The sequence below is a fragment of the Neovison vison genome, chromosome 7 (genome assembly GCF_020171115.1).
Source record: "Neovison vison isolate M4711 chromosome 7, ASM_NN_V1, whole genome shotgun sequence".
In the NCBI taxonomy this organism is placed as follows: Eukaryota; Metazoa; Chordata; class Mammalia; order Carnivora; family Mustelidae; genus Neogale; species Neogale vison.
In genome coordinates this window covers 146,710,411-146,722,572 of record NC_058097.1, presented here as the reverse complement: position 1 = coordinate 146,722,572, position 12,162 = coordinate 146,710,411, and the positions used below count along the sequence as shown (strand labels likewise).

General features: G+C 37.5%; 1 protein-coding gene across 3 annotated transcripts in view; it reads left to right on the top strand.

Moving 5' to 3' along the window:
- Positions 1-8,154, top strand: part of ACER3 (alkaline ceramidase 3) — a 187,046-nt gene extending 178,892 nt beyond the window's left edge. For all 3 annotated transcript variants that reach the window (XM_044258475.1, XM_044258478.1, XM_044258476.1), the window contains 2 exons: positions 4,800-4,845; positions 5,356-8,154. In XM_044258475.1, the coding sequence (XP_044114410.1) occupies positions 4,800-4,845; positions 5,356-5,409 (100 nt within the window). In that variant the 3' untranslated portion in view covers positions 5,410-8,154. The remainder of the gene's footprint in view (positions 1-4,799; positions 4,846-5,355) is intronic.
- Positions 8,155-12,162: the final 4,008 nt, after the last annotated feature.

Genomic DNA, 12,162 nt, shown 5'->3' with positions numbered 1-12,162 from the left:
TACTAGAAAGGGGAAAAAATTTTTCTTTGAACCAATATGAAAATGAAAATTTACTCAACTGAAATTTGTAGAATACTTCCTTAAAATAACATTGGCATCTCACCTCTCTGGAGATAACTTATTTAGGCAACCTGAACTATCTAAAATATAACTACCTGAGAATTACAGAAAAAAGACTTTTGGGCAGCTAAATAAGCATCATTGCATTCATACGGTGAAGAGCTCAAGGTTATTAATATTAATCATGGAAGAGCTCTTTAACTCTGACTGTAAGTATATTTATTTTACTTTATGCAACCTGTTATTATATATTGATTATTTGGATTCTCAGCCCATAGCACTTTAGAAATAGCTAATTTAAAAGGGAAGGGATAGGAACTGTTTGAGGAAATTGAAAAATTATAGAAAAGGAGAAATAAGAATGAGCCTGACAGTTACAAACTTAGCACTTTAACACTGCCCAAGAAGTCCCAAGGCCATTACTGCAGTATAGTACAATACAGTAGTAAATTTCTATATAGATAAGAAGTGAAAGTATACTCATTATATGCTATTTTAAAAGGTTAGGATTCAGGGCACCTGGGTGGCTCAGAGGGTTGGGCTAAAATCTCGGGGTCCTGTGATGGAGCCCCGCGTCGGGCTCTCCGCTCAGCGGGGAGCCTACCTTCCCCCTTTTTGCCTACTTGTGATCTCTCCCTCTCTATCAAATAAATAAATGAAATCTTAAAAAAAAAGTTAGCGTTCCCACTTTCCCTTTCCCGTTTTCACCTTCCCCTTTCCATCTCCCTGTCAATTTCTCCTTCTCTTCTCCTGGTATGGAAACACTTTAGCGAAGCGGGGTATTGGTGGGAAGAAATGCTGTGCCAAGGTGGCAGCATTCAGTGTCTGAGGAATGAGGAAAGGAGGCCAGTGGTAGTAGCATGCTGAGCTCTAAGAAGATCTGGTCGACGGGGGGGATGTGGCTGCTGTGCCCTGCAAGGAAACAGTGATGAGGTGAGGGATATGGCAGGGTGCGTGGAGGAGGTGGCTAGAGTTAGGAAATGGGTTACACTGAACTACTAAATTCATTGATTAAACAATAAGTAAATATATTGTGGATCATAAAAGCCTGATTTCTCCACTGTCTCAGAAGGGATTTACAAATATGGAAAACTAGACAGAAAAGGGGAAAGCTAGACAGAATCTTGAGAAGTTTAGATTGGAATTTAAATTATTAGGGACACCTGGTGGCTCAGTCAGTTAAGTGTGTGGCTTCAACTCAGGTCATGATCTCAGGATCCTGGGATTGAGCCACACATTGGACTCCCTGCTGAGTGGGGCATCTGCTTGTCCCTCTCTCTTTACTCCTCCCCACTGCTTGCTCTTCTCGCAAATAAATAAATAAAAATCTTTTTTTAAAAGTATTATTATGAACTCATGAGTGTGTGACACAAACATAAATGTATACACAGATATGGAAGAAGTTAAATGTGTGTGTGTTGTATAAATTAAAAATACATGTGTATATATATGCTAATACATACATGTATCGCCTAGCTCTATGAAACCCTGTGAAGCCTGAAAGGCAAGCTTTGGCCTTGTAAACCTGAGATAGTGTGAATATCAAAATTAAATAGCAAAGAGTTTCAAGTTAAAACCTATTGAATAAAATGAGACTCTATGAGTGCATATTAATATAAATAAATGAGAAGGGAAGTCTTCCTTACAAAAGAATGCCAACTAACAAATGTAGAAGGAACAATGGACACAAATGATTACCATTTGGCAGCCATCTTAGGGATAGTTGATATGTATTACGTATCAGTGGATCCTCTGGCTGATAGGTGGGAATATGATGAGGAACACATATTGGTGTAATTTAGAATATCTCTCCATGAAAGACCAATACAGGGGGGAAATGGTGAGTTTACAGTGAAAAAAAACTGGCAGCAACCAACTTGACTGTGCATTTAAGGTTAAGATTGTCCATGACAGAGCATGTCATTATGGTATGTCTCCTGATAAAATGCACTGAAATGAGCTCAGCATCATTGCTGTAGTATTTCTGCTGAAAATGCGTGGCCTAGGTCTGGTTATGAGGAAATATTGATGGTTCTATGTTGAAGATCCTTCTACAGAATCAGAGTCTTATACTTTTTAAAACTATCAAGTTCATGAGACAAGGAAATACTGAAGAACAGTTCTAGTTAAAAAAAAACAAATTAAGATATGAAAACTAAATGCAATGCATGTTTCTAGATAGCAAACTGGATCAGAAAGGAAAAAGAAATTACTGGGACAGTCAACAAAATTAGAATGAAGTTTTGAGTTGTATGTTAGTATTGTATTAATTTCCTGAGCGGAAGGGTTGTTATTATAGTAATTTAGGACACTGTCCTTGTTATGTGGTAATACATATTAGAATATTTAGAAGTGGTGGGTATCATGTCATTCAGAGACTCCATAGGATATGTATACACTTGGACATACGTGTGTGTGTGTGTGTGTGTGTGTGTGTGTGTAAAAACAAATATGGTTAAATGATAACAATTTGGCATCTGGGAGACAGGGTACAGAAATTCTTCATACCAATCTTAAAACTTTCCTGTAAATTTGAAACTAAAATTGGAAGGGGAGGTGAACCATGAGAGACTATGGACTCTGAAAAACAATCTGAGGGGTTTGAGTGGCGGGGGGGTGGGGTGGGAGGTTGGGGTACCAGATGGTGGGTATTATAGAGGGCACGGCTTGCATGGAGCACTGGGTGTGGTGAAAAATAATGAATAATGTTTTTCTGAAAATAAATAAATTGAAAAAAAAATTAAAAAAATAAAGGAAAGGAGAAGGCCAAGCCTCCAGATGATGATGGGGGGAAGGGGTTGAAATATTGGGTGTAAATAAGCAAATAGAAAACTGATCATCTAATTGGTAATCAAAATGCTTTCTAAAACAGTAGGATATCCATTTTTGTGAAAAAGGGCTAAATATACATATTTGCTCATAAATACCTAATTATCTTTGTAAGGGTTTATGTTAACTGGTAAGTACCAGCATTTATCTCTGTGCTGAAGGTACCAGGTAGGAGAAAGACCTTTCTCCTTTTTTTTTTTTTTAAAAAAGATTTTATTTATTTATTTGACAGAGACAGATCACAAGTAGGCAGAAAGGCAGGCAGAGAGAGAGAGGAGGAAGCAGGCTCCCTGCTGAGCAGAGAGCCCGATGCTGGACTTGATCCCAGGACCCTGAGATCATGACCTGAGCCGAAGGCAGCGGCTTAACCCACTGAGCCACCCAGGCGCCCAGACCTTTCTCTTTTATACTCTTCCAAATCTTTACCAAATGATTATATTACCTATTTTTAGAAAATTTTTTAAATAAAACAATGAGATTTTTTTTTATATCCATTAAGTGAGCTCTATAATATTTTAAAATTACCTTCTGTATTCCTTAGTTGCAGGGAAATGATACGATCACACATTACTTGTCAGTGTAAATTGATGTAACCCATTTGGAAAGAAATTTGATACTATATGTGTTTGTGAAAATAAAATATTTATATTTTATTATATTCCCAGTTATATTCCTTGAAATTTATCCTAAAGAAATAACCCAGAAAAGTGAAAGTGTGTGTGAAAACTCAATTATGTTTATTACAGTGTTTCTTAATCAGCAAAGCAGCAATAATAATAGAAGAAAAAGAAATTACACAATAGTGTAGAATTATAAAATAAATTATAGTATATCTTTTATTCAGCTATTTAAAATTATATGAAAATTTTATAGCAACTTAGAAAGATATTTGGATTATTTGGCTTTTTAAGTGAAACAAACAGACTAAAATCATATGTAGGTAATTATTAACCCTGTGTAAAAACTAATTTGTATCAGAACAAGGGTTAAAGTAAATATGGAAAAAAATGAAGCACTTTGATTATATTTGGTGGCAGAGTTTTGACTTATTTTTTTTGTTTTGTTTTCTATTAATGTTAAAATGTTTTACTTTGATTTTTTTTTTAAGGAGGCAGGGAAGATAGAATATGTTTTAGACATATTTCATCCTAAATAACTAAAATAAAAGAAGCTTGGATATTCAAGCTTCAGCTATGGAAATTTCAATTCTTTGGGTACCTCATCGAGTGAAGCATGCAAATAATATTTTAGAGGGATGATTTGGGAATTTAACAATATAACATATGTGCCCTTTCAGACTTAAGTACTGTACAAATGTTTGTTTCAAACAAAGAGTTAGTACTGGGGAGTAAAAATATCTGAGCTTGGAGCTTTACTCCATCACTTCATAACTGTGTAACAGTCTTGAGCCAAGTTATTTACTTGCCATGTATACTGATTTAGAATCCAGTCTCATCTTCATAGGTTACTTATTCTAAAGCTACTGTACGGAAGACTTTCCTTACCTTCCTGATTATCTCATACCTGTATTGTAATCCTTATAGAGCTGATATAACCACTTCCAGAATATTCTAAGAATCCTCTACTTTAATCCTTGCTACCATATATCTTCAAAGATGAAACTGGCAGTTGTGACATGAACCATCAAGTGTGAGTGGAGTGCTCCCTACTAAACTACAAACGTCCTGAGGTCACAGTCAAGAGTATTCATTTCTGTCCTCCTTAGCATCTTGCCAGTGTTCTGCATAGAGTAGCTCCTCAAAAAATGGTTGCTAAATGAACAAAAAATCTACTAGGGTTGCTTTCTTTGTGTGTATACAGAGGCACTGTGCTTAAATTTCTCAGTAAACCAGTTTGTATGAATTAAAAATTAATCTGAAGTGCTTTCCTTCCCTCCCCTTTTCTTTTAGTTTATATACAAGAACTCTTTACCTGAAATACAGGCCAAAAGTAAAGGTAAGTTCCCTTCCAAGGGGTGGGTGTGTGTGCATGCATGTGTAGGTGTGTTGGGAGAGGCTTGGTGTTGGGAGGATGGGTCCCAGGTGGAAGAAGGAGGTGGCGTGGAAAGGTAGTAGACAGAGTACAAACTTTGGAACCAGATGCTTTTGAATCTTGATCAGGTCTTCCATGTACTGCTTTATGACATTGGGCAAGTCTGTTCTTTTTAAGCCTCAGTTTTTTCAACAGTAAAATGGAGCTGTCAATAGCTACATTACAGAGTTGTTTTAAGAATCTGAGATTATTAAAATGCCCAGCTCCATGCCTGACAAAATAGAAGTTTAATCCATTTAAATAAATTAAATAAAAATATTTTCTGAGATCTGGTGCAAATCTGGAAAGACTATGCCATATTCAGGCTACTAATACCAGGGTAGTTGTTAGCACATCTAGCTCCATAGGTTCTTTTTCAGGCATGACATGCGGTAGTTACCTTCTTTCATTTTGCCCTAACTTGTTTCCAAACAGTTTCTCTTCGGAATCTGGCCAGTGATCCTGTTTGAGCCTCTCAGGAAGCACTGATGAATTATTCCACCAAGAAAACATAAAAGCACCTACCATAGGCTGGCCAAATGAATAAGGAAATCCTTAAAGATCTACACATTCAAATATATTATGACCATCAGAGTAAAGAGTGACTTTCTGAGTAATGCTGCCAGTCACGCAGAGAATAAGGAATGGGGCATGTTGGATGTTTAGCTTGTGTCTTTATCTCATTGTCCTTCTCCTCCTCAACCTCACTCTAAAATGTTTTAAAAAAAAAAAAAACAGACATGATGTGTGTGTATATATTCAAATGCTGGAAAAATAAGGCTTTTCTTAACAGGTTAACAGTTTGTGTGGATCATAGGAAATTGACCTCCTTCCCTTTTTTGATAAGGGTTGCATGTGAATTATATTTGCTTAATATTTGATTAAATAATCAAAACAACTAAGTATCGGAAAACCCCATATCCAGATGGCCAGCTGTGGAACTGGCACTTAGCAGTGTAAGCCTTGATTTATATTCTTGTCATAGTAACCTCATGAATGATTTTCCAAGATGAAAAATAGTTCTGATATTTCTTCACTGTCTGCCTTCATGCTAATCAGTATGTCATAAGCAAGGTCCGTCCTGCTGCTAGGTTCCATACTTGCCATATCCCAGATTTGCAGTGGGCTCTGAGGAGTCTGTGCATGGCCACAGCCAATCAGAGTGCGTGGGTCATCTTGTAATATTTACGAAGACCATGAGGACACTTGTAGCATGTTATACTTCCAGCCAGTTAAGGGTGGTTTCTCAGTTTTCTTTGATCTTCGCAGATCTTTAAGTTTCACTGGTATTATGGCTAGGCAGACATGACTGGTGGTCTGACCTATTCCCCATATTCCATCCTCTTAGCCTAACTTATTTGAAGTTACCAGTGAATATTGTTATACTCTGACTTTAAATTATGCCATATTTTCCAGTTTTCATAGAGGCTATGGTTATGCCCAGGGGAATGTTTCAGGTTAACTAGAGTGAAAATGATCAGAATCCTTTTTACCTAAAGCTTATTGGAATATCTGCCCCTTCATTTTTTAAAGGAAATAGATATGAGTTGAGAACAGCTCTAACTTACTTAAACTTGTAACAGAACTCACCAAAATTAAAGTGCTAAGAAATGGCAGTGAAATATCATTGTAAGGCAGCTAGTTCTAATTTAGCTTTGAACATACAACAAATTGAATCACTTTTCACAAACATAACACCTGTCCGGAGTAAAAACCTGATTTGGCCCCTTTGCTGATGTATCACCTTATTTGTAGCTCCATACCATTTGGTATTTTTGCAACTTTTTCCTGCTCATGCATTATAAAATCCAGATTGTTTTTACCACATGGTGACATTGACTCAGATTAAATCCTGAAGCTACAACTTCAAAAGGAGAATCTTTTTTTTTTTCTTATACAAAGGTATAAAATACTGCTATCATTTCTCCAGTATGTAATAAGTCTCCTTGGTACAAATTTAAAACCTATTAGCCTTAGTTTTAGTCAGAATACTATTTTCCTTACCTTAGTATGCCAGCATGCCATCAGGCAGATAAGTCTGCCTACTTTTATGATCTTCCAGCAAGAAAAACACTTGCCAAAATAAATCTAAAGAACTTTGGTTGTGCCTTAAGAAAATCTAAATCTAAGTCGTTCCAACACACAGCCTGTAAGACTGTTCTTTTGCCACAAGATTCTGACTTCTGGCTACATGTCATGTGCCATCTTACATTTTTTAAATAAGTTCATTTGTTTCATACCATTGTCTTTTTGTACTTTTCTTTCAAGATACACTTCTGTGTAAAGAATTTATATATGGCAACAAAGACACAGCCTTCTTGACAGTGCAGCTAGGTGTGTGCCACCGAGTTTCTGTGTATCACAGTCAGATGAGGTATGGAGAGCTGCCCCCACTGGGGTCCTTTCCAGCAGCTTGCTGAATGCGCAGTTCAGCTGCCACCCCCCTGGAGTTGCTTGAAGAAGGTTGTTTAACACCTCCGTGGAGAAGCATGGGCACCACTGGATGACTTATAATGCCGTGGCCGGTTCTTCAGAGACCCTTGTTTCTGCTGTAAAAACAGCAATGTGAAAGCAGAAAGGATCTTAGAAGTGTTGAAAGGAAAGCAGAGACTGAATCCAGGCTCTTAACTCTCCAAGTTAGTCTGTGCCTCTTAATGTGGCTCTCCTTCTAGCGGCCTAAGTATTTGCACACTCCAGACTTTGTTTCTGTGCCATAGTGAGTATTATGGAAATACTGCTGACCTTCAGGATATCACTAAATCGAATTTATTACAATGGCTTTATTTTTCCCTTCTAGGATTATGGGTGGGCATTATAGGGTTTGATTACTACCCCCTTTCCTTTATTTTCTTGGCAGACTTCCTGAACTAGAGTATACAAAAAACCTGTTTTCTGCTGAGCAAACAATTGTTTGTTTACATATCATCTGATATGGAAGGCATTCCTCTGTGAGCCCTATACCAAAATACCTTTCAGAAAATACTGATACCTTAAGAGGATATGAAAGAAGCAGTTTGCTTGCACATCTTAATATCCTGCCATTTTCACAGAAAATTGAAACCAACTTGCCTTTTTTTTTTTTTTTTTTTAAGAAAAACTATATGAAAGGTGGTTGTACTAATCTGGTTGGTCACTCTACCCACCCCTTCCCACCTTGGTGCTTTCATGAAATGTTGCCAACACCTGAAGTAATCTCTTTTATCCTCTTTTATCCATAAATTGATGATTGGTGAGAAGTTGATGAGAAACATTCATTTTTTAATAATTTAAAATGAGAACCCCAAATACTGGTACTTGATGTAGTAGAATTAGATAAAATAATGTGGTTTACCCTAAATGCACAATTTCCAGGACTGTTAAACTAGACTTTCCTTATACTAAGAAAGTTTTTCTTATACTAAGGAGAAGGAGGTAGGGGTCAAGAAAAGAAAAACTTTAAGTACACAACACATGAAAATCTTTAAATACCTGAAAAAACTAAGTTCTATTAAAGATTTTATTTTTGGGGCTCCTGGGTGGCTCAGTTGGTTAAAGCATCTGCCTTCTGCTCAGGTCATGATCAGGTCCCGGGATCAAGTCCCTCATCAGGCTCCCTGCTCAGTGGGAAACCTGCTTCTCCCTTTCCCTCTGCTGCTCCCCCTGCTTCTGCTTCTGCTCTCTCTCTCCCTTTGTCAAATAAATAAATAAAATCTTTTTTTTTAAGATTTAAAAATCTTTTTTAAAAAAGATTTTATTTTTAAGTAGTCTCTATACCCAATGTGAGACTCAGACTTACAACCGCAAGATCAAGGGTCATATTCTACTGAGCCAGCCATGTGCCCCAAAACTATGTTGTTGTTTTAATGCCAACTCCTTCAGAATTTAGTCAGGGCCCCTTAAAATATAATGACTTAGCTTAAGGTTTTCTTATGAGTCCTCTGGGTTCCGTATTACTTTGCTCTTGAAAAAAATAACTTGTTGCTAAGTTGAACAGTTTTAGCTCTCAATTCCACATTTACATGACAGAAGGAATTATTTTAACCCTGTGGTTTATGATGCATTACTAGATAAGTATTTATATTAAACTGATGTTTGAAAGAGAGTCAGTTACAATTGGAATTTGCAAGTATGTGGCAATTTATAGATCTACCTGTGTCTTAAATTTTGCATCTTATCAGTGCCATAATATAGTTTGATGGCTTTGTCTTATTTTTCAATGTCTAAAATTACAGCTTATTAACTAAATATTCAGAAATAAGGAGTAAAATTTGGCTAAAAGTTAAACCTCTTTGTAGAGGGGGGCTATAAAGTGAAAAAAAAAGTCACAACCCATCTGAGTGGGTTAAAAAATGCTGTTTTTTAAACTGTTGGACTTCTTTTAAGAATAAGGAAACTTTTAAATGTCTAACTGTAGTTGCTAAATGAGAAGTTGGCAGTTTGCTGAGGGTTATGTGAGCATGTTGCTTGACTTAACATTTTCTCCTGTTGGGGAGGAAAAAACCTCTCCTCTACACTCTTAAATCCAGTAGTTAGGGGCCATGAATTAAACTGATTAGCAAGAGAAAAGTAGATTTTTATTCACATCTGTACACAAAAGTGTGACTCAATGAGGCAGAATTCAGGACTCATATGCCATCTTAATAAGGGGAGGGGAGAAAGGGCACTCAGGGGAAAACAAATGTGTTTCAGAAAGGATAAATGGGCTCTTAGGAGAAAGAAAGGAGATATGACAGTTTTGTGACAATGTCTGCTTAGTTGTGGTACCAGAAGTCCCAGGGAGATTTGTAACAGTTGAGTTCTTGGGAGAGGTTCTCCTTTTAGGCAGATAAGAGGAGTTCAGAAAAGCCTCTTCCTGCATCTGTTGACTCTCAAGTGCCCTTAGCTCAAAATAATTGTTATGCCACAGTGGTGTGTTCTGGACCCCTTTATTTCCCCATTTAAAACTTCCCAAGGTGTATCAAGGAGCAGAAGCTGAGTTAGTGGCTATGGAGAAAGGATTCAGGTTAGAAGCTGGGAGGTAAGAGAGATGCAAAGGGAAAGAAGGCTTAGATTTATGGAGAAAGAAAAGGAAAAAACTAGTAGCTGGAGCAGATTATAAACTCAGTTTCTTGAGTTCAGAAAGCAGTCAGTCCAAATGATTTCTAGATGAAATGGCAGAGTCACGATGGCAGTGGCAATGTCAAAGTCATGGGCATTTCCTGAAGCTCAGAGGACCATGTTCTGGTGAACTTCCTGAGTGGCCCAGACTGTTGGGATAAAGCCTTTCAGGGTCCCTTCAGCTTGCAGGGCATTAGGAAACAGGCAGTTCTAGTTCTTAGTGGTGCCAAGTCAGGAGGGTAGAAGAAAGTTGGAAAGGTTACTGACAAAATGCACAAGGTAGCAGGATTCGGCTTTCAGAGAGGTGAAAATAGCTCGAAGATAATGAACAGGACTAGAATCTGATAATCCACAATGGTGGGTTATAGTTTTCCATTGAAACAAAATTTCTCTGAAATCACCCCCACTTTTATCAAAGATAATTAAGGTATGACTTTTTTTTTAATTTTATTTATTTATTTGACAGAGAGAGATCACAAGTAGGCAGAGAGGCAGGCAGAGAGAGAGGAGAAAGCAGGCTCCCCGCTGAGCAGAGAGCCTGATGCGGGACTCGATCCCAGGATCCTGAGATCATGACCCGAGCCGAAGGCAGCGGCTCAACCCACTGAGCCACCCAGGCGCCCCTGACTTTTTGTTTACAAAACAAATCGTCTCATTAAACTTGGCCTGATTGTTTATGTAAATGTAGCAAGGATAGTAATTGACAACATAGGCCTTCTTAAGTTTGTTTTGCTGGAACTTTTATTAGGATTCTCAGACTGGACTTTTAAAAGGCTCAAGGCTAGCAGAATTTGCCATCAGACTTCACTTGCAGTACCCACAGATTCGGATGAATTCCTTCTCAAGGTCCCCAACCCTCCTGGGCCTGCCAGAAGGTAGCTTTCCTCACTCACCTGTAAGGCTGGGAATTCTGTAAGCCAGGTGCCAGGTGGGTTTTCCAGGAAGGTTCCTTAAAGTCCACCTTTGTTTCTTAAGCCTGGTCATCTCTGATGCTATGCACACCGTTCTCATACATGACACTCCAGTCAAAGCCTAATATAACCAGTGTTTCTATATATAACCTAATACAACCAGTGTTTCTAATTGTGTCCTGTTATAAGAAGAACAAATTCTTGCTGAACTTACTCAAATAACTATATTGCCATGAAAATAACATTCAGGAGGGTTTCCAAATTTTGGATGGATCAGGCAGGGAGAAAAGATAAATGTTTTGTTTTTGTTTACAAAGGCATAACCTACTAAATTGCTGTAAGTATAGATAGCTTAAGAGAAAGAGGGTTCTTAAACCCAGAAAATGAAACATTAAAGAACCAGCAATATTCTGAGCAAAGGTCATAAAAGAAATCATAATCATTCTTTATCAATCTATTCAGTGCCATGTGATAAATTTGGGTTTTTCTTGATTGGGGGTTCTATGAACCTATGAACTTTTCTGTTTGTTCTAGAAATCATTAGTCCAGGGTATGATCTTAAAATTACCTAAACAATGACATCAGAAACCTGTACCCCAGAGTACATGCTTTAATCTTACTGTGGATCCCTGAGACAATCCTTTTTTGTTGAAGATTAAACTTGCAGCTGATTACAAGAATTTTCAGGAAAACATCAGAGTAAGATAATACATATGAGCGACAAAGGCTTTTAAATGGCCATGGTTAAAGATTTGATGAGAGTTCTTTATAATGTAGTTGACAAGGAAATTTAGTTGTCTCTGTGATATTTAACATTTTAAGATAACTGGAGTCACCATTGATCACATTCTACCAGGACATGGACAGCTATGACATTACAAATTTCCAATAATTCAAGAAACTGTGTCCTTTTAACAGGGGATTTTACCTCTAGTTTTGCATCCATATACTATTGACCTCATTTCTTTAAAAAAAAAAAAAAGATTGTAAATAAACACTTTCATTCTTAGTCAGTTTGCCCACATGAATAAGGTATTCCCCCTTCTTTCTCTCCCCTCCGCCCTCTGTCTCCTGCCCTCTTCTGCAGACCCTTTACAACTTTGTGCCCATGTGGGATTTCGTCCTTTCCTCATCCTCATTCTGGAACAACCTTTAAGCAACCTCTGTGCAACTGCTTGAGGACAAAATTGTTGTTCTTATTTCCTTAACAAAAACACATCTTTTATTTCTTTCAGGCCTTTTGAGATTGCATCCC